We start from the raw sequence: 23795 nt of genomic DNA, 5'->3' as shown, positions 1-23795 counted from the left end.
CAAGCTGTCAGAATGTGATAGCAAAGAGAGCAAAAGTCAGCTGAGTGACTTTGTACCTGGAGTGTATTTGTGCATGACAAAGAGGTTATATAAATGGAAGTGGAAGCATTTTGCTTCCAATACCTATCCCCTACCCTTATATTTTGCAAAAAAACCTTGAAACATCGCACTACTGGTAGCAAAAATAGGTCAACTTCAATATTATAATCTGTTGGTGCAAGAGAGCTGTATGCTTAACTTAGAAATGGTGAAACTCAATGTACCTTTTAAAATTAAAACTTGAGATTTACCTAGCTTTATCAACTATACATAAAATCTTATTTTAATTCAATTTTTCTTTAGAGATAACTTGAAAATAAAGAAAACACATCCTGACCCAACCACAGTTAGTACTGCTATTTTTAAAAAAGTTGTCTTCCATCTGCTATATTCCAAAGGTTGCATTCGGCAAGGATCATCATTCTGCCCATCTTGGAGCTGATAAAAGTGTATTGAATAGAAGAAGAAAAAATGTTAGAAATCTATACCACTATATTCCAAAAAAATTAAAATTTAGCCTTCTGTAACAGAATATTTTATTTAAATAGCAGAAACGCAGCTTTGCAATTGCTAAAAGCTAATTATTTTTGCTGTATCTGCTCACTGGCAATTCTGAACAGGAAAAGACTACTGTGTTTCCAAATTGCATGGCCGCATCCTTATTATTTTTTTCTTAGTTACCTGTATTTTGCTTTTTACAGATAGTCCTTGTTTACTGACTTTCTCATTTAGTAACCATTCATAGGCCTATGAAGCAAAGGAAATCTGAAGATAGTAAGCTCATTCACTTAGCAATCGCTTTTCTTAACGAAGTTGACTGTCTCAGCTATCACTGCTAGGACGTACTCTATAATGGCAAATTCTAGAATATTAGAATTGACATGTCTGAACTCAGTCTACCAAATCTATTAATTATTTATTTATTTATTTATCAAATTTGGAGACGGTCCATCTACCTCACAAAGTGACTGAGTATTATTAAAACGTAACAACCATACAACCTGAATGAATTAATTCTTAGAAATGTGTTGCTCTGTTGCTAATTATCATATGTACTCTATTCATAAATGTACCTTATTCATGAGCATTTTTAGTTTTACAGCCTCTGCGGTCAGATCTTCAGCATTCAAAATTAGTTCTTCACACACTGTAGCAAGACTATGGGGTGGACTCCATTCAAGAACCAACTAAGAAATTTAAAAATGTCTTAATTACAGTTACATATGAACTGCATTCCACTGGTATAATTTCACTATTGCAAAATTTTATTGGTTGAAAAATATACATGCACATACACATTTTGAGGTTTTGAATAAGCGTCTCCCATACAAGCTTCCTGCCACATTTTAGAGAGGATTTTCCATCCTCAATAAAGTTCACTGAGTGAGTGTGGTTTTGTGCTGATATGCAAGCAACAGCAAACGTAAGGGATAGCCTCTGGTTTCAGGTGAAAATATGATGCATCATGGAAAAGATGTGTTACAGCTTGTAAGAGAGTTGAGCATTTTAAGAAATGTTTAAAGTAATGCATGTCAAGGTGATTTTTAGATGAAATGTTGGCAAATCCCTCTACTTGAGAACAGCTATCTACTCAGATAGAGATTCCAATAATGTGAAGAGTTTTAAAAATAGTTCTCAATTTACAATAACAATAGGGATTGGAATTTCCATCATGAATCCTCAAGTTTTATGACCACCTTTAAAATGATTGTTATGCAAATCATGTGGTCAATGGGAATTGCAAAATACGTTGCAAATCACAATCACGTGACTGGATTCTTCCACAGGTAAAAATGCGAGCAGGTGGCCAAGCAACTGAATTGCAATCATGTGACATTTTGTAACAGTTTTGTAACAGCCCATAAAGCACTTTTTCCAAGGCTGTCATAACTTTGGACTATCTTAAACAAATGATCATAGGCCGAGGACTACCTGTATTTGTGTTACATTTTTATATTTTAGGAAGAATTATAACTTTGTAAGTCATATTGTTTGCACAAGTTGTTTTGCAGGTATCATTTTGTAGTCTGGTCTGTGTGCTGATCTCTTGGTATGTTCAATCTTATTACTTAGTTCAATTTCGATACTTGTTACAGAGGATCTTCTAGTGTGGGTGCATATGCTAACTGGTACTGCTTTATCATTGGTTTAAAACTTGACTTTTATCTTGTATGTATATTTCACTTATTATTTGCTCTGGTACTTGGTAATATTTTTAGTGTAAGAATTATACCTTGTTCAGGCTGAGGTATTAGCTTCAACTTACCAAAAGTAAGCTCTATATGGTGTGTTCTTTCTGTGTTCAATGACAATCAGATCAGTTATTACTACTATGGCTTTAACTTTTTTATGCTGAGTTATAATAAGAGAAAGGGGAAAATATATGATATTTGTTTCCATGGATATGTGTTTCCATTCTTGCATTTCATTATCATCGTCATCGTCATCATCATGATACAGGCAGTACTATATCCCAATATCATACATTTGAAGATAACTTTTTACCAGAGACTTCCCCAGAACTATCAACCCAAATGGATCAAACAAGTTCTTCATAATGGAAAATACATCACATCTGGTGATTTGTCATGCCCTGGGGTCCATCTTGAATGCTGGTTTAGTCGAAGGTGACACTGAGTGACTAATTCAATTCTTTTAGATCTTTTGCTTCTTTATGGAACCTCAAGTTGGTAAGGCCTGCTGTGTTCTTTTAAGCAAACTGATAAGCTTCTTCAATAGAAAAAAAAAATAGGTGGTCCTTGCTTACAGACCATTCATTAATTAAATTAATTTTACTTAAGTGAAGAATGGTGTTCTGAAAAAATACATTTAGATGAATATTGTACCTTATGAGCATCTGTAGGAAACTGACTAATAACATTCTGCACAGAAGTTTTAAGTTGAATGCATTGTCTTTTTAGTTTCATAAGAAAGGAAAGAAATTCATCACCACTGTAACAAAAATGTTAAAAACAATTATTAATTTATACTAAAACAGGTATATTCTTTAAAATTTTAGCTTTCATCACTGCAACTAGGAGAATCAGAAATGCAAATATAGTACTTACTTTCAGATAAGGAATTACTATCAAACTAATTTATTTACAATAATGACTTGGTAGTCTTATTCTCTTATTTTATGCATATGCATAATGGGTGAGGACATTGCTCACTCTAAGGTCATATGAGAATGAATATCCTCAGCTCTGAAAAATGAATGAGTTAACAACAGTCTTTTAAAAAACTTAACTGCACTCAGAAAGTTTCCAGGGAGTAGATATTTAGTTTGCTGCAAAAGAAAAAGACTAAATAAAAACCAATTAATTTATAATGGCATAACCTTTAGTATTTCACACTAGATCTTTGCAAAATAATAATCTATTAAATATGAGTATGATCTTTATTACTATTTTAGTTAAAGAAATGGTTCATCTTTCTTTTTAACACTATTTTACCTGAATTCCAAGTTTGTCACTGCAGATAGTTCTTCCAACTTTACTTCTTCTATATGTAGTTCTTTAACAGCATCTAAAATTTTTTGTTGATCTCTAGTATTGTTGATGCCAATCTAAAAATTTAAAAACATTTATAAGATTTAAAATGTTAAACATTCAAATTATTTTATCAATAAAATAAAAATCCTTCAAATATTAATTATGCATTTGAAATTTTACACTTGACAATGTTGCTATCAAGGTAAGAACCTGTCAATTAGTTTTGCACAAAATAATGCTGATACAATGCAGCACATTTTATACACTTCATTTTCTTTGTGTGTGTGCGTATGTGTATATATCTATATCTATATCTATATCTATATCTATCTATCTAAAATATTTTCCATTTTATTCACATTATTATCAATCACACATACATATTGAACATTCTCCATCTTACTCAAATTACCAATAATTTCAACTGAGTACAAAACATGTACTGATAAAGCTATAAATGATTGTATCAACCGATCCTTTGTATAACACTAATTTCTATTAAAGCACATATCCAGCCTAACCTTTTTTCTGTAAAAAAAAAAAAAAGGAACAATTAGACATTCAAATCAGTTAAACAGAAGATACTCTTCTCAAAACAAAATGCAAATCAGTATTGAAATGTGTTGTTATGAAGTGAAAAAATACAGAATTAAAATTTAAAACAGTATTGTTGTAATAAGAGCAAATAAACAATAAATAAGTAGACTAACCTGTATTAAGTCTTCTTTTCCCATTGTCAAAAGCTGTCTTAAAGGTATTTCTCTCTCCTATAAGAGACGAAAGTATTTTCCCAGAGATACTTTGGACCAAGATCCTATTATGTAGGTCAGTAACCCACCTTAGTATTAAACTTCCAAGTATTTTCATAATGAACACAGAAAAACAAACTCAGAAGACACTTTTAATTTGCATTACACAATATTGGGTTATCATTTCAGAAATATTTCCTCACCTCAATTTAGAAAAAGAATGACCATAGGCGGGCAAAAAAAAACCAGTGGCAACGATTTCCAACTTCCTGCCAGGTTCCCCATTGAGTTTTCTTATGGGAAGCTGGCAGGGAGAATCCTTTCTTGAACACAGAAAAACAAACTCAGAAGCTATTTTAATTTACTTCTCCCAGAATATTATGAACAATTAGTCAATTAGTCACATGACTTCTGGATTAAACCTAAGCAGTGACATTTTGAATTGTACAGTAATATATTACTATGAAACCTCAATTTAGTGGACCTGATAAAAATAATACAAAAATAAATAAATAAAAGAATCTACTTATGGGGTATCCACTGCATCTAAAGTAATCAGGAAGTATGGCATTTAAAAGAAGGAAGCACAATTCTTTATATTATGTACATTATGACATTAAACAAATGACATTATTCATTTTGTATCCCACCTTTATTTTTTTTATTTTTTTTACAAATAAAGGTGATAAACATATCCAACACATCTTCCTCCTCCTAATTTCCCCACAACAACCCTGTGAGGAGAGAAACTGTCCCAAGTCACTCAGCTGGTTTTCATAGCTAAGGAGGTCTTAAACTCAGTTTCCTGCTTTCTAGTATGGTGCCTCAACCACTAGACCAGTGTTGGCGAACCTTTTCGGGAGCGTAAGCATGCGGGGGAGCGCTGGAAATTGGAAGAGCAGTCCCCCAGCGTGCATGCATGCGCCAGGAAGTTGAGCTTCCATTTTCCAGCATGCGCATGCGCGCCAGTCACCTGGTCTTCTAGTTTCTGGTGCGCATGCGTGCATGAAAATCACCTGGCTAGTATGGATGCCGGAAGCTCAGCTTCCTGGTGCATGCATGCACACCAGGGAGCTGCTCTTCCTGTTTCCAGCACTCCTGTGTGCGCAAACACCAGCTGGCCAGCGCACGTGTGTGCTGGAACCCAGAACAGCAATGGGCAATAGCTGGTGCGCCTGGAGACATGGCTCTGCGTGCCACTTCCGGCACGTGTGCCATAGGTTCACCATCACGGCACTAGACTATCTCTTTCATATCAATGTAATTATTTAAATATTACAAATGATGCAAATTTCCACACAAATTACGCAGCTCATGTTATTATACAATGGCAATAAATTAATTATCCCCACCCTGAATAATCCAATTCAGATTTTACCCCACCCATGTTTTCAATAAAGAAATCTTACCTTCAGTAATTCTGTTATGTGTTCAAGTTCAAGACCATGTAGAAAGACTTCCATGTCACTAAAAGCTGCATAGGAACTTTTCACATGCATTGGTTCAATTATTTTAAAATATGTAAATAAATAATTTTAATAAATGTTTTAAACTAAAACTAAGAAAATAAATTATTTGTTTCAAAGAAAGAAATGCTATTATTAATCCATTTTACAGATTCTAAAATATATTTCTCTACATTTTAAGTACACAGAAAGACAAAAAAAAGCCTAAATATTGGGCTGTAAATTTTCCATTACGGTGAATGGAACATTTGAAAGCACATACTTGTTCTGAAATATTGGATCTAGCCCAAATCTGATTCTATATAAAATTTTGTTGCGGTTTCAAAATGCATGCTCTATAACAGTGGTAGCAAACCTTTCACTCACCGGGCGCCAAACACGCGCTTTGCGCATGTGCTATCCACGCTAACGTGTGGCTCCTCCCCATGTGCTGCGCACGCAATCACACAATTTGCACATGTGTGGCTTTCGCACAGCTCCCCCATGTGCTGCATGAGCAATCACACCATCTGCGCATGCATGCAGATTTCACGTGGCTCCCATGTACTGCGTGCCCAATTGCACCATCTGCGCATGTGTGCGGTTTTCACGCATGCAATGCACGCGTGTGAGCACCATCTATGCATGTGTACAGAGATCTCCGAAGACCAGCTGGGTCTCCTGAATTCTGTGCATGCATACTGGAGGCCTGAACACCAGCTAGGGCGTGAGCGCATGCGCATCTGCAGGTGAGTTGGGTGAGAGCTCGTGTGCCTGTAAAGATGGCTCTGTGTGCTATATCGGGCACACGTGCCATAGGTTTGCCATCACAGCTCTATAATATCTGTATTAATTTTTTCCAAAAGTAAAAATGAATTTGATGCATGTCAGGTAAATTATTACACTATATATAAGAAACCAATAGATGATTATGTTCCCAATAATCCAGCATTAAGGTATGCATAAATCCTTAATTTCCAAAGACTCTATATCAATTTAAACATTCAAGCACAATCTGGTTAGCATTAGCAGTGCAAAACTGTAGCTCATAGGAATTTTGAAAGAAGATCTGAACAACTGTCCATGTCAAGTCTAATAGCAGTTTTTATCTAGAGCAAAGATTTAAATTAGAATACAACTTTCAAAACTTAAGTTCTGAAGTATGAAATACTACCTGCTTTTATGGCTTTTAAGGGCATCTGGAACTGCAGTCATAAATCTGTGAATAGGTTCTTCTTTACTCAGGTTCTGGAATTTTCTTTGGAAAGGATTTGCCGTCAAAGAAAGTAAACTGAAAAGCTACGAAAAATCACAGGAAACAATTTTCACCATTTTTATACCTTTGGCAATATGTTCATTCTACAACAAAAGAAATTGGGAATTCATTGACACAGTGAAAATTATTTTCTAATACAACAATTTCTCCTAATTGATCTTTTCAAAGAAAACTATCTGAAATTATTTCTCAATTCCAAGATGTTAAATTAAAAGATTTATTGAACTGATATCAGGAAAACCATGTTTATTATAGAAAACATAAAAAATGGTTTCTATAGGGATATACCCTATACATACCCTATGTAATGAATTTCAGTAAATTTAGCCTATGAAAACAAAATATTTTGAGATGCTTGGAAGCATTATTTCAGAGAAAATGAAATTACAGAGAGGTTTATGGCAACCAAGAGGAGGTAAATGCTCCAAGCATTTTTAAATGTCCTGCATTTTTTTTTTTTTTAAAAAAAGAGAGATAAACTATTTAATGGCAATATTAAGTAGTTTGTATCCCATATAAAGAGAATGCAAATATTTAAAACACTTACTGGAAATAAAGTAGCAAGTTTGGAGCACTGCTTAAAGTACCAGCTAGAAATTAGATAGCTGAACAACCCTTGGATCAGTTACTCTCTCTCAGCGAGAGGAAGCCAGTGGCAAGCACTCCTGAAAGTATCTATGGAGATTGTCAAACATCTGGGTCATGGTTGTCCCAAAGGTGCTTTTTTTCAAAAGGCAACTGGACTTTATTTTTCCTTGAAGACATTTTGCTTCTCATCCAAGAATCTTCTTCAGTTCTCTTTCCATCCTGGTGGAGGATGGAAAGATTTATATTCCTTGCAGTCATTTGGTTGTTAGCACTCTTTCTGAGAGTCATTAAGGCCACTTGGAGGTTTATCTGTGCCCTCAGTCACTTGAATAGTGCAAATGGGCGTGGAACCTTCTTGGAACTGCTGATAGTATCGTATTGTGAACAGGAGATAGGTGGTGTGGAACCCGCCCCCTGTTGAGAGAGAGCTATTCAATCTTAATGTAACTGGCCTCTTTGACCTCTCTTTCAAACTAGCGGTCCTCTCTATCCAGAATGTGGATTTTTCTATCTTCAAAAGAGTGACCTTTCTCTTTCAAATGAAGATGGACTGCTGAATCTTGTCCTGATGGGATTGTTCTCCTATGTTGTGCCATGTGTTTATTTCTCCAATGTATAGATCTATACATTTTTTAATGTGTTTTACTGCAAATATCACATTGCTCAGTTTGTGTCTGGGTATTTTATTCTTGGGGTGGACAAGCTTCTGCCTTAGTGTATTATGGGGTTTAAAGTGTGTATGTATATTGTATTGGTTGAAAATCTTCCTAAGCTTTTCCGATATTCCTGCAATGTATGGAATGACAATGTTTCTTCGTTTGTTGTTCCCTTCTTTGTCTGTAATTAGGAGCTCCTGCTGGGTCTTTTTTTGGAGTTGAAAAAAGCACCTTTAGAACACTTCTGAAAATGTTGTCAAAAAACCTGCAGGGACTTGTCCAGATATCTAGTCATTTGAACCCAATAACTTGAAAATACACACACAAAATACACACACCAATAAATTGGATCTATAGTTTTTTCCCCCAGTAAAGGTAGAATTATTGTTATCTATGTAAGGATTTTTTTTTAAAAAATAAATAAATTGTATTTCTTAAACTGTGAACTATCTATCGTATCTTAAACTACCTTTGCCTTGCTTGTCCAAATCCTTCAGTTAAACCTTACTTAGGTTTAGAACAATTCTCTAATAAAACGCCAAATGTGTAGTCTATTTTCAGACATACAAATTCATGAAATTTTTATCTTTTCACACTAAGTTGATTGTTCCTGTTTTCTGTTCTCTTTTAATTAGTATCTTAATAGAAACAAATGCAGATGTTCACTAACCCAAATGTTAGGCATGTTTTTTGAATAACAGGTAAATGAATATATATGCAGACACATAATAGGTATAAAAATAAGGATAGAGCATTTTTAAAAATAAAAGACATTTTAAGACATTAGTACACTTGATATTACTGACATTAATTGCACTGCACATTCATATTAATATGAACAGTAAATAACTCATATCTGTTTTGATGTTTAAAAACTCTTTATAAAATATACCCCTACTGCAATTAAAACATCTCAACTCAAGGATTGATTCTTCACATAGAACAGTACCTCTAAATGCCTATTCTTCTTTGCAATCTCTCCTGGGGTCTGTCCATCTTTTGTCTGTATTGATTTATCAGCTCCAAGTTCAAGCAGCTTGAATACTACTTTTTTATGACCCTGGCATGCTGCCCATGTTAATGCCTGTAATGATTTATTAGCAATTGTGATATTTATTTTACAATACTAAAAATAAAAATGTCAGAATATACATTACTTCTGAATGATCCCACTCTATATAACGCATAAGAGCACCAGCATGCCCACCGTCCCTCTCCTAATGTTTCCTCTATTTGTATCTATTTTATATATTCAGTTCATGCTTATACTTATATATATTACCTAATATGTTCTTGACGAATAAATAAAATAAATAAAATACATTACTTCTGAATGATCCCACTCTATATAAGGCATACCAGTAGTTTGTCTTCATATCCCAATTCAGCATCACGTCTTGCCAAAGTTTAAAATAAAAATTTGTAATAGGAAGAACAGAGAAGAAAGGAAATATGGGAAAAAAGTGAGGCTAAAGATAACGGGTTTGACTGAGGTGCAATATGGGAGCACATAAATTAAATTGTACAAAACGTTGTCCACCTTATTCCTGGATCATGAGGCTTTGCTCACAGTCATTTCTTGAATGGACTACTGTAACATCCTTTATGTGGGGCTGCCCTTGAAGAGTATATGGAAGCTTTAGCTGGTACAAAATTTATTTATTTATTTATTTATTTATTTATTTATTTATTAATTAATTAATTATATGCCGCCCTATCCCCAACGGACTCAGGGCGGCTCACAACAATAAAAACCACAATAATCCATTATACAAAGTTAAAATGCCTAATTAAATCAGATAAAACTAAAAAACCCATATAAAACCCCATCAATCCAGGCCGGGGGACTCAAGTAACCAGGGCGCGCCAACAGAGAAGGCTCTACCCCTGGGGGCTGCCAGTCGACATTGTCTCGCCGACGGCACCCTGAGAAGCCCTCCCTATGGGCGCGAACCAGGTGATGGGATGTTGTTGCTGGCTGCAGGTGGTCCGCCAAATATCCTGGGCCTAAGCCATGTAGGGCTTTATAGGTCATCACCAGCACATTGAATCTCACCCGGAGGGCAACCGGCAACCAATGCACGTCGCGCAGGAGACGTGTTACATGTGAGTATCGGGATTCTCTCATCACAACCCGCGCGGCTGCATTTTGCACCAGCTGAAGCCTCTGAGTGGTCCTCAAGGGCAGCCCCATGTAGAGAGCGTTACAGTAGTCCATACGGGAGGTGACTAGCGCATGAGTAATTATGCGTAGGGCATCTTGGTCCAAAGAGGAGAGCAACTGGTGCACCAGACGGATCTGGGCATATGCCCCCCTGGTCACAGTCGTTATATGGTCTTCTAAACTCAACTGTGAGTCCAAGAGGACACCCAAGTTGCGTGCCCTGTCTATAGGGGGTAAAACTTCACCACCAGTAGCCAGCGATGGAACCTCTCCTATGGACCGAGATGCCGGTACCCATAGCCACTCGGTCTTGGCAGGGTTGAGTCGAAGTCTGTAACAGCATGGGCAGTTATCTAGAAACATATAGAAAAATATATGTTGCACCTCTGCTCCTTGAGCTGTATTGGTTACCAATTTGTTCCCAGGTTCTATTCAAGGTGCTGTTTTTGACCTACATGGCATGGGACCAGATTATCTGAAGGACTGCATCTTCTCACTTACATCTATCCATCTCATCAGGTCCAGCAGAAGAGGGATGCCTTTTTTGCTATAGCACCCATGCTTTGGAATATAGCCCTGAGGCTATATTATATGATTATATGAGTTAAATTATATGATCAGACTGTAAGAGACTGGAGAAGTGGAAAAATTTACAGTTGTCTTTGATGGGACGGATAGCAGCAATTAAGATACATGTTTTACCCAAATGGCTATTTTTATTTCAATCAGCTCCAATGAGGCTAGATAACAGGTTTTTTAAAGGTTTGGATCGAGTCGTGCTGAAATTTATCTGGCAAGGGAAGAAGCCTAGGGTGAAGCTCAAAATATTACAGGAGCATCGAGAGAGCGGGGGCTTCGGCCTCCCCTGCTGGGAACTATACTACCGAGCTTCACTGCTAGCCTGGATGAAAGAATGGATGTTATTGAAGAGGAGGTCTTTATTAGATTTAGAAGGACACGACCTACAACACAGTTGGCATGTACTGTTATGGAGAGAGAAAGCTCAACAGTATAAGTATTTTAAGAGACATTATTTAAGGTGAATATTGCTGGAAACCTGGGACATAATTAGAGGAAAATTTTATACCAAGATCCCAACCTGGTTCTCAGCAACAGAAGCGACGATATATCCAACAACTCTTAAACAGGATAATATTTATAGATATAAAGAGCTTGTGGATGCCCAAGGGATATTAAGATCTAGGGAAGATTTGGCTGATAAAGGAATTAGGCTAGATTGGTGGACCTATGCTACAGTTCAATCTCATTACAGGAAAGATAGAGATAATTACGGGATACATGTGATGGAACAGAGTTTTAATAAAATATTAATGGGAGAGGACCATAAATACATAACCAAATGTATGCATAATTGCTTGAGCGAATGATAGGAGAGGAGGTTGTAAAAGACACTATGATTGCCTGGGGGAGGAATTTTGGGTACTCAATTCCTTTAGAAAAATGGCAACAAATGTGGAGGGGAAATATTAAAATGACTATGGCAACGTCTTTCAAGGAAAATGCATATAAAATGATGTATAGGTGGCAGCTCCCACCAGCAAGAATTGCTAAAATGTTTCCAGGTGCATCAGAGTTATGTTGGAAACGTGGGAAAACCAGAGGTACGTATTTCCATCAATGGTGGACTTGTATAATGGCAAAGAGGTATTGGAGAAGGATTAGGAATTGGATTAAGGAAATTACTAATGTGGACCTCCAATGGAAACCTGAGATATGTTTACTAGATATTCGCCCAGAGGGGCTGAGTAAGAAAAAATGGTATCTCACTCTAAATATTTTAGTCGCAGCTAGAATAGTGTTCCCCCAACAGTGGAAAGAAAAAGAGATACCGGCTAGTGCCCAAATTATAAATAAAGTATTAGAGTGCGCTGAAGCGGACAGAATGACGTATAGGTTGAAAGAAAAAGAGGATTCTGAATTTTTTCAAAGTTGGGACAGTTGGTATCGGTGGTTGAATAAAAGGATTGAGATGAAGTGAGGGCATAAGTCAATATGAGGAGAGATATCCTTATTTAGATTGAAAGATATTTGTAAGAAAACCATATTTGGGGAGTATTTACTTTATTCTATGTTGTGGGCATAATTATTTATTAATGAGGGCAGGAATATTATCTGCCGGGATACACGTGTCTGTATGTTTAGTGTTATAAATGGGGGAGGGAGGGAGGGGAATGTATGGTTTTTGTTTTTATGTATAATCAAAGTTTTTGTCTTATGTTGATTTTAACTTGGAAAACTTAATAAAATTTATTTAAAAAAAAAAAAAGAATATAGCCCTGAGGCAAGGTTAACCCCAAATCTTATAGCCTCCCGAAAGCCCTCGAAACATGAGTTTTCCATCAGGCCTGGGGAATCCTCTCGCAACAGGAAGCCCATGCAGAGGTTACATTACACATAATAATTTCATTTTAATTCTCTCGCAATTTTGGTCTTAAAATTGTTTTAATTGGTTTTATAATTATTGATTGTACACCTTTCAGTATCATCTTGGGTGACATATGCAACCTTATAAATTTGATAAATAAATAAAGCTGTGTTACACTCTTGAGAGGAACTAGAATTTTCCTTTTTTTCACCTAGCTCTGCTCTGCTTTTTATTTATCTACATTAAGCCCAAGACAACATTTCCATTTATTTTCCACTTCACAATAGCAGTGCTGGAGCAGTAAAAATTGCCAGTGATGGGGGGAAAAAACCCATATCTTTAAAGTCTACCTTGTTGAAATATTTGAAGTTTCATAAAGGAAAGTAAATAATCTAGTTAGGATTATACAAAAAGCTCACAGTGTAACCGCCTGTATCTTGGGCATTTACTTGTGATCCATGAACAACAAGGAGAGCAACAACTTGAGAATGGCCTTCTCGGGCTGCATACATTAATGGAGTCATTTTCTTCCTACAGGAAAATTCATAATATCTGTTAAAGAATAGCTAAATTCAAAGCACATTTAAATCTTTTATTAAATAAAAACAGCATTGTCAACTGAATAAATATTTATGTATCACTGTTCTGTAAGAAATCTCAGTCCAGAAATTGTTAAGTTCAATGGAATAAATTCTAGGTTCCCTGATTAATCAACTGATACAACTAATTGCCAATGCAAATGTTATCATGATAATGCTCCATTAAGCATAATATATATGTATATGTATATGTATATGTATATGTATATGTATATGTATATGTATATGTATATGTATATGTATATGTATATAAATAAAAGCGAAATACCACTCATGCATCATCACAAAATCTCCAGAACTGTAAAGCCTAGAAACTTGAAATTTGCCACGTATATTCCTCTTGGCTTCTAGATGCTCACTAAGAAAGGATTTTTCGAAATGACCATCAGAGCATTAGTATTTCCTATATTTTTTTTTATTGAAAAAGTTTTACAAATACCAATTTTTCCCCATTTCCCCCCCATCCCTCCCTAACCCCCCCTAACCCTCCCCTCCTCCCATGACTTCCCCAAGGTGAAATCCGTCCACATTGTATTATAACATACTTTACCACCCCTCTATTCTCCCCCCTGTGCACCATACATTTCTACATAACAATAAGCTATATTGCCCCCTATATACTATACATTTCTACACAACATTCAGCTAAAAGCTATCTGGTACTTCCTAGTTTGATATTTATTCTGCACATAATCTATCCATTTCTTCCATTCCCATACATAAGTCTCCTGAGTCCGATCTTTTAAATATGCTGATATCTTCACCATTTCTGCAAAACTGGCCATCTTCAAAGTCCATTCTTGAATTGTAGGCATATCATCCCTTTTCCATATTGACCAATCAATAACCTAGCTGCTGTCACCATATACAACACTAATTTTGTTTCACCCACTGAAAAGCCCTTAACTATATCCAGTAAAAACAATTGAGGAGAAAATTGAATTTTTTTCTTCAAAACATTTTGCATAACCCACCAAATTTTTATCCAAAAAGCCTTTGCTTTCTTGCATGTCCACCATATATGATAATATGTAGCATCTAAGCAATCACACCTCCAGCATTTTGGTTGAACATTAGGATACATGCATGACAATTTCTTAGGATCTAAATGCCACCTATAAAACATTTTATAAAAATTTTCCCTCAAATTCTGCGACTGTGTGAATTTAACATTCTGAACCCATATTTTTTCCCACGTTTCCATCATAACTGGTTCTCCAAAATTTTGCGCCCATTTTATCATAAAATCTTTAACCAATTCATTTTCTGAATCTCTTTCTAACAAAACATTATAAACCCTCTTGATATGCATTGGGCCTCTATCTTTTATCTGTCTAACCAATTCTTCTTCATGCAACATTAAACCAGTTTTTTGATCTTCTCTCCATCTCTGTTGAAGTTGATTATACTGTAACCAAGTTAGATTAATCCCTTCTTCCAACAGTGTGTTTAATGACTTCAATTGCCATCTGCCCCCATCATTAAAAAGTACTTCTTTGTATAAAACCCCCCCGAGTGACTTTATATTTATATTCCGTATGATATGACCAAGATCCAACCACAACGGTATTTTATAATCCCATTTGAGTCGGTGCTTCCTCCAAACTCTCATCAAGGAGCTTCTAAGTATATGGCTGTTAAATACTTTATCCACCTTGTTTTCATAGAATAAATATGCATGCCAACCAAATTCCAGGTCATAGCTCTCAATATTCAATATTCCAGTCTTTGTCCTTCCAAACCAATCACTTGCTTGTGTAAACGCTGCTGCTTCATAATACAATCACAGGTTTGGAAGTTTAAGACCACCCCTTTCACGAATATCTTGCATAATTCTTGGCTTTTTCTCATTCCAAACAAACTTATTCACTCCTTTTTGCCATTCCATCAAGTGTTTATCATTTTTAAGCACCGGAATCATTTGAAACAAAAATAAAAATCTAGGTAGAACATTCATTTTAACTGCTGCTATTCTTCCAAGTAGAGACAGCTGCAGTTTTTTTTCCAGGTTTCCATATCCTTTTGTACCTTTCGCCACAACACCTCATAATTATTTTGAAACAGTTTTATATTTGAATCTGCAACTTGAACTCCTAGATATCTCACCTTTGATACTATTTCAAAGCCTGCCTTCCTCTCCAGTTCCTTCTTTTGATCAACTGTCATATTTTTAACTATCATCTTGGTTTTTTTCTGATTCAGTCTGAATCCTGATACCATTCCATATTCTTCTATAATGTCTTTCATCTGAATTATTGATTCCATCAGCTGTGTTAGGGTAACAACCAGGTCATCTGCAAATGCCCTTGTTCTATAATCCTCTTGCCTTATCACTATTCCCTTCAAAGTGCTCGAGTCCCGTATTGTGTTCAACAAGACTTCTAGAGTTAGAATAAACAACAACCGGGATAACGGACAACCTTGTCTTGTGCATTTTTCTATACTAAAATTTGTAGTTAAACTTCCATTAATAATAATTTGTGCTGTTTGCTCTTGATAGATTGCTGAAACCGCCTGTACAAACTGATCCCCGAAGTCCATTTTTTTAAAGTCTTTAATAGAAAGTTTCAATTCACTCGATCAAAGGCCTTCTCCGCATCCAAAAACACCAGCATTGCAGAGATCTGTTTATTCTTCTCAAGATATTCCAATAAGTCTATAATTTGCCTCACATTATTCTTCATATTAGAAGGCAGATGCCTTCTATAAATCCTGCTTGATCATGATGAATCACCTCTTGAATAACTGGCATTAATCTGTTGGCTAATACTTTCGCAAAAATTTTATAATCCGTATTCAGGAGCGATATTGGTCTAAAATTTTCCGGTTTTGTAGAGCCTGCCTCCTCTTTCGGTATCAAAGAGACAAAAGCTGCTTTCCATGAAGGGGGTATTTTTCCCCCTTGTTGTATGCTACAAAATAAGTCTTTAAGATGTTCAATCATTTCTGCTTGTAGAATTTTATAGTACACCGCAGTTAAAGCATCCGTTCCTGGAGCTTTAGCTGTTTTCAGTTGTTTAATAGCAACAATAATCTCCTCAGTTGTTATTGGTAGACTTGTTCTTTCCTTTTGATCACTAGAAATTTTTATAACTCTCTTTTCTTCTAAATATTTATTTATAAGTTCATTCTGTATATCATCTTTGGCATATAGTTTGGTATAATAATCTAAGAAGGCTTCTTTGATTAGTCTTTGTTGATATACTTCCTTCTCTCTATACTCAATACTACCAATAGTCCGAGTACTCTGCTGTTTCCTCAGTGTGTAAGCCAACCACCTGCCCAGTTTATTGGCATTGCAAAATGTATTGTGTTTCGCAAATTGTAAATTAGTTGCTGCTTGTTCCGCTGTGAGCATGTGGAATTGATCTTTCAAAAGTTTTATAATTCCTTGTAATTTTTCATCTGTTGGATTTTTTATAAGCAACTGCTCTTTTTTCTTTATCTCCCCTTCCAGTTCTAATCTTTTTCTTTGTCGATTTGATTTATGTTTAGAATTCATATAAATCAGTACCCCCCGCATATACGCCTTGCTCGCATCCCAAACAATTTCAATAGGGGTACCCTTATTCAAGTTCATTTCAAAAAATTCCTTCATTTGTTTTTTAAGTTCATTTACATTCTTTTCATATCTAAACAAATTTTCATTTACTCTCCAAGATCTTCTCTCATTCCTTCCCATTTCTATTTCTATCCATACTGGGCTGTGGTCAGATAAAGTCCTCGGAAATATCTTTGTTTTCTTTGTTTTTAAAAGTAAGTCAACCGTAAGTAGAATAAAATCAATCCTAGAGAAGGATCTATGTCTATCTGAAAAAAAAGTAAAGTCCAATTCTTTTGGGTTATGCACTCTCCATACATCTTTCAATTCCAAATCTTCTTTCATATCAAAAAAAATCTGTGGTAATTTAACACATGATTTTGCCAAACTCTTCTTATCTTTTTTAGGATCTATTACTCCATTCCAATCTCCCATAAGTAAGATAGATCTATAGTACCATTGTAATATTTTAGAACAGCGGTTCTCAACCTGGGGGTCGCGACCCCTTTGGGGGTCGAACGGCCATTTCCCAGGGGTCGCCGAAGCCCTCTCTCGCACCCCCCCCTTCACTCACCCTCTGCCTCTGCTGGATCGCCCGGTCGCCATTCGCTTACCCCGCCCACTCCCAATCTATTGCTGCTCCGGAGTCCCAGCTGATGGCTAGAGGGAAAAAAACTTTAAATTCTTGCCGCGGGGCTTCAAAGAGCTAGCTGCAAAGAGGTAAATTCCTGGAGCAAGTTTTTTTCCCCCTAGCTATACTGAAAAGAGAAAGCGAAAGCAGGGTCTTAGCTGCAACGTGACAAAATGAGGCAGAGAGGTTTCTTTTTCTTTTTCCTCACCAAAAAAGGTAGGTACAAAACTGCAAACAATGGGAAATTTAGGGCAAGAGGAGGTTCAAGATTTTAAAACACAAAAGAAAAAAAGCTCTATTTAACTAGGGAATTGTAATAATTGAGATACTATTAATTGTATATTGTGTTGAAAGCAGAAATGGTTAAGTTGTGGTTTGGAGGAATATATGGGGGAAATTATTTGGTTTATTATTATTGGTAAATATAATTAATTGATTTGTAAGAAATTGGATTGCATGGAAATAATTGGAATATTCATGTTCATATTGATAAATATACAAAAAAGATAGTTATATAACTAATTGATTTATATTAAAATGTTGAATTTGTATTAAACAACTGTATTACATAATTAACCAATGTGAGGATGGATATAAAAATAGATGACAATGCAAAGGGGTATAATATAGAATAGAAGGGAAAAATTGAATTTGATTAAGATTAGAGATGAGGATGAAGGGTAATATTGGTTTTTTTAAAAAATAGTTGAGGAATAAATATGGTAAAAAGGAAATACAGAAATTGTAAATTTAATTGAAAAGACTAAATACTGTGTTGGAAGAAATATCCTTCTGGGTTCTGCTCCAAGTGGGGAAAAAGACACTGGAAACATGGAGACTGTTTGGAAAGATGTTTTAATAGTGGACAGGATCACATGGCTTGATGGGGCCCATTGTGTTAGTTTCTGTTGCTATTGTGTTGCAAATGTCCTTTGACAAAGGATTGACTTTCTGCCTCTGGCCCATTAACAAAGGGTGGGGGGCAGGAAGGTGGGAGCTGCTTTGTCTGTAAAATATGCTTCTCCATTTCTCATCCAGGGAAATATAATATTCTGCCTTTTTAATATTTCCCAAAATATTTCATTCTTCTAGGAAAGGGGTGGCTGCTAACCTCCTACAACTGTTTAAATTTGTGGACCGGCCAAATACTCTGTTCAAAGAAAATATCTTGTATGTCTGTATGTGTGTTTCTAATTATTGCTATTTATTCCTATTTGTTCTCTTTTATTCTTTAAAGTTTAACAATTCATTCTTTATCTTAATATCTTTATATTTGTTTGGGGTTGGCTTTCTTCCCTTTCATCTTTTTTATTGTACAGCAATCTTTCTCCTCAAACCTACCACCTTTGTCTTTTCTTTCTTACTTACTTTCTCTTCCCCCTCTCTTCTTCTTCTCCCTACTTCCTCTTTCTCCTTCTCCTCCTCTCTTCCTCCCTCTCGTACCTTCACTCCTATTCTAATTTCCCTTCCCTTCCTTCATCCCTCTATTGCTGTATCCTTTTATGCATATGGACTACTCAGAGGGCTGAAAAAGTTATTTTTGACTGGTCCTCGCACTTTTGACCAGTCCTCGAACTTACGACTGTCCTCACATTTTACGTTTTTGCCCTATTTTGTCACCATGGTGAAGAGAAGCAGTTGTGAAATGAGTGACATGGTTGTTAAGAATGCTACAATGGGCATAAATGATGACCAGTCATAAGTGCGAAGACCGGTCAAAAGTGCGAGGACCTGTCAGAAATCACTTTTTTCAGCCCTCTGGGTAGTCCTTTTGTGCACAGGGACTACTCAGAGGGCTGAAAAAGTTATTTTTGACTGGTCCTCGCACTTTTGACCAGTCCTCGAATTTACGACTGTCCTCACATTTTACGTTTTTTGCCCTATCTTATACCATGTTGAAGAGAAGCAGTTGTGAAATGAGTGACATGGTTCTTAAGAATGCTGCACAGGCATAAATGTGAGGATGGTCATAAGTGTGAGGACCAGTCAAAAGTGCGAGGACCTGTCAGAAATGACTTTTTTTCAGCCCTCTGAGTAGTCCCTATACACATAGCCATGGCCACCCGGTCACATGACCAGCTAGCCACGCCCACTTGGTCACATGACCTCTAAGCCATGCCCACAAAATAAGCCACGCCCACAGAACCGGTAGTAAAAGAAATTTAGAACCCACCCCTGGTTGGGGGTCACAACATGAGGAACTGTATTAAAGGGTCGCGGCATTAGGAAGGTTGAGAACCACTGTTTTAGAATGCAATAACTTATAAAAGTTTTCTTGTTGCTGATTAGGAGCATAAATTCCAATCACCAGAATTGGACCATTATCTGTAAGAAGTTCTATTGCTATATATCTTCCACAATCATCTGCTTCTATAATTTTTGTTGGCAGTCTTTTATTTATATAAATCACTACACCATTCTTTTTCTCCAAATTTGAAGCTATAAACTGTGTTCCTAATCTAGAATTTATCAAATATTTTTGATCTTGTGTTCTAATATGAGTTTCTTGTAAGCAAATAACATCATTATTAAATTGTCTCAAATAATGAAATATCTTCCTCCTTTTCTGTGGTGAGTTCAATCCGTTCACATTCCAAGATAAAAACTTAATTGTCATTTGTATTCTCCTGAAGCGTTAAGAGCATTTGCTGAAGTTGCTGTTCCAAACTAGTAGTCTTCGGCTTAGCTCCTCCCATGGCTTCGGATTTTTGTGCTTTACCATTGACTCCCTGTTTGTCTTGTGGTAGCTTAGAGCTCTGGTGTTGTTGTTTCTCTAAAATCTGTTTGTAAGCTGCTCGAGTTATACGCTGATCTTTAGCACTATGCAACATCAGGTCAAGATCCGCTGCCACTTCTCTTGTATTTTTAGGTGGTTCACCTATAGGCTCTAAGGAAAGATCCAGCAACGGTTTATCTAAAAAAAGCCCTGTTGCTCCTCGAGTCTCCATTGCCTCCCTTTCCATCTGTTTCCTCTGCTCTTCAAGCTCTTGTTCAAATTGCTTCTCTTTCTCACTCTCCACTATAGCTAACACTGAGGAAGTACGTGGAGATGCTGCACCAGTTTTAAAAACATTGAAATAAAATTCTTCCGCTTTTTGAAGAGTATTTAACCGATATCTCTCTCCTTGATACCTCAATATTATGCCAACTGGAGCGTCCCATCTGAATGGAATTTGTTGTTTCTTTAATTCAGTCACCAAAAATCCAAAATCTTTTCTATCTCTTAACATCTTAGGTGGCAACTCTTTGTAGATCCCAATCTCTCTTCCATCCACTTGAATAGTAGAAACAAAAGACTTTTGTAAGATATCATTTCTTATTCTTCTATCTGTAAAATATATCACCACATCTCTGGGCAATTGCTTTTGCCTTGCCACCCAGGAATTCACTCTATAGACCTTGTCAATCTTGCATAAAATCTCCTCAGGATCAACCTTTAACATTACAGCAAGAGCATCAGCACAAACCCTTCTCAAGTCGTCTCTATTGTTCTCTTTTATGCCTCTGAGTCTTACAGCAAACTCCATAAATCTAAATTGCATCATTGTCACTTCATTTTCAAGCCTTTGCGTTTTATTATCAACATTGGAAATTTTATGATCAGCTTCCTTCATTTTGGATTCTACTTCTGAGCTAAGTTGTTCCACTTTTTTATCAATCTGGACCACAACTTCTGACAAACCAGTCATAACTGTCAGTATGTTCCGTTTCATCTTGTCATACTTTTCCTGAACCACCTCCTTAAATTCCTGCTGAGATTTTTCAAATTTCTGGTCTAAAACTTCATTTTGGTTCTTCAAAGCCACAGCAATAAATTCCTTCAAATCTTTAAATCCAGACTCTTGTGTTTGGCTCTGTGTCTGCGAATTTAAAGGCTGCTCTTGTGGCTTGTGAGTGGGGGAACCCCCCCCCCCCCGCAGCTTTAGCTGGCTTTGTCTGCTTTGAAGCCATTCTTCAACGCAGTCTGATTCTTTCTAAGAAAGATGTCCTCTCTCCCTTTCCACCACAAAAACCTTTCAGAAATTTCCCCAGCTTTAGTCAAATCCGAAGGGAGAGGGAACAGATCAAGTCACTTTTAAAAGAACTTTTCCCTTTTCTTCTGGCCAGCGCTGTTACTTTTTGTTACTTTGTAGCGCAATGAGCTCAAACAATTCCACTTTCGCTTTCAGCTTTCCTTATTGCTAAAGCCGGGTGCCATTTTAAGAAACTTTTACTTTTTCTCCGTTACTGAATTCATTCACAGGGCTAAAGAAAATACTTGCAGTTTGAATTTCAGGTCCAGATTCCACCCTGCTTATTTTTTAAAAGTTCTCTTGGCTTTCACTCGTTACATTGGTCGCGTGGTCTGGCTCTGCAAACTGCAGAGTTGTCCCCGGAGACCGGAGCCTCAGCGAGCTGAATAGGGAGCCTCACCCTGCTTCCTCCCCAGAAGCCACAAAGACAATCTGGGGACTTCATAGGGGGCTCTACCTTGTCTCGCCGGCTCTTCTCCCGATTCGTCTGGATCGTGGAGATTTCCAAGCCACTTCTCAGCTGTAGAAGCGGCTCTAACGGGCGGCGGGGCTGGCGGTCTTAAAAGGACCGTCTAGCGACGACAACGGAGCCAACCCAGTATTTCCTATATTTTTATTAACATGTTCTGATGCTAAGGAGTTCTACTCCCCCTTCCCACCTGAAAAGAAATCTGTTCCAAATGCAAAACACAAGCAGAGGAGAGGAGTTTCACTTTCACGTTCAAAGCAGCAAGCAGGGGATAGGATGGGGGGGGGGGGGCTTCTGTGGGGCAAGCCTGAGGGAGAGAAGGGGGATAGGATAGGATAGGCTTCTGTGGGGCAAGGCTGAGCGAGAGAAGGGGGATAGGGTAGTATAGGCTTCTCTGGGGCAAGGCTAAGGGAGAGAAGAGGCCGATCATAACTACTCATTAATTTTCAAGCTGTAAGTGTTGATTTATCAAGCCCGATAAATAAACATAGTTTCGTAGTGGAGCATGAGTATTCAGCTAGTAAGTCATAAAAATGAATGACTCAAAAAGAAAAAAACAATGCATAATTTCAGTAAAATTTTCTTTACAAGTGACTGAATCCAGTTCTCGTCAATAGAACACAAAAAAGATGTTAAGACTCTAGAAAGATTGCAAAGAAGAGCAACAGAGATGATTAGGGGACTTGAGGCTAAATGGTATGATGAACGATTGCAGGAATTAGGTTGTCTAATCTAGTGGTAACCTTATAGCAGTGTTACAATATTTGAGGGATAGTCACAGAAGAGAGGGAGTCAACCTATTCTTCAAAGCAATTGAGGAAGGGATAACAAGTAACAGATAGACAATTATCAAAGGAATGAGAAATAATTAAGGAATAGTTTCCTGACAGCGAGAACAATTAATCAGTGGAACTGCTTGCCTTCAGAAGTTGTGGTTATTCCATCACTGGAGATTTTTAAGATTAAATTGGACAGCCATTTGTCCAATAAGCATGAGTCTCCTGCTTGAGCAGGCAGTTGGACTAGAAGATCTCCAAGGTCCCTTTCAACTGTTATTCTCTATTCTGAATGTTACAGATGTAAGAATAGTAATAGTTATAATGCACGTTATTTAGCAGAATTAGTTTAGAATTTTCAAATAATATTGTTAATCACATGTAATACCACTAGAGGGATCTCTAAACACACCAAAACTCCCCAAAGTGGGGATATTCTTTTCATCCCATTATTTCAATGATTATAATTGTTATGTTTTCTTTTGTTAGAAATATATAAACATCTAAAAAAAATTTATAGATAGAAGAAAAGAAAGAAGTCAAGAATAAACCTTGGAAAGTAGAATTCTAACATAGACCAGTAATTAAAAAGTTTTGTGAACAAACATTTCAAAAAGGCTACTTCTTCTACCTGTACTGTCAGCTAAATAGGTATGTGTGAATGAAATAAAGCTGGGAGGAAGGGCATGTTCATAAATTATCTAGAATAATAAAAATTACTCTGTATAATAAAGCCAAGTGGGCTGCAAGGACTTCCTAAATAGTTCACCAAAATGAACTGGCAAGAAAACAGCAAACAAACTAAAAATTCTGAAGGAGTACAAATTGTAACATTCAAACTATATCAATAGGATTTGAGGTGAATGCATGAAAATATCAATTTAGCTCTGGAAGTTACTAAAATCCAGAAAAGTATACGGGCTAGAAAATGACAAATGAGCACAAAAAAACCGAAAGGTTACTAAGGGC

At 36.5% G+C, this 23795-nt stretch overlaps 1 protein-coding gene across 1 annotated transcript in view; it reads right to left on the bottom strand.

The window, feature by feature from the left end:
* Positions 1-327: 327 nt before the first annotated feature.
* The window catches only part of ASZ1 (ankyrin repeat, SAM and basic leucine zipper domain containing 1), a 38561-nt gene continuing 15093 nt past the window's right edge, over positions 328-23795 (bottom strand). Inside the window, exons 5-13 of the mRNA XM_070947578.1 lie at positions 13217-13328; positions 9197-9331; positions 6902-7026; positions 5692-5767; positions 4244-4300; positions 3495-3607; positions 2886-2991; positions 1113-1226; positions 328-477 (exon numbers count right to left, since the gene is read on the bottom strand). Coding sequence (XP_070803679.1) covers positions 328-477; positions 1113-1226; positions 2886-2991; positions 3495-3607; positions 4244-4300; positions 5692-5767; positions 6902-7026; positions 9197-9331; positions 13217-13328 — 988 coding nt within the window. The remainder of the gene's footprint in view (positions 478-1112; positions 1227-2885; positions 2992-3494; positions 3608-4243; positions 4301-5691; positions 5768-6901; positions 7027-9196; positions 9332-13216; positions 13329-23795) is intronic.

This window comes from Pituophis catenifer, unplaced genomic scaffold, assembly GCF_029215685.1.
Source record: "Pituophis catenifer annectens isolate HBS135680 unplaced genomic scaffold, rPitCat1.0.hap2 SCAF_7, whole genome shotgun sequence".
In the NCBI taxonomy this organism is placed as follows: Eukaryota; Metazoa; Chordata; class Lepidosauria; order Squamata; family Colubridae; genus Pituophis; species Pituophis catenifer.
Note: the sequence above shows the minus strand (reverse complement) of the source record. Positions and strands in the feature narration are given on the sequence as shown.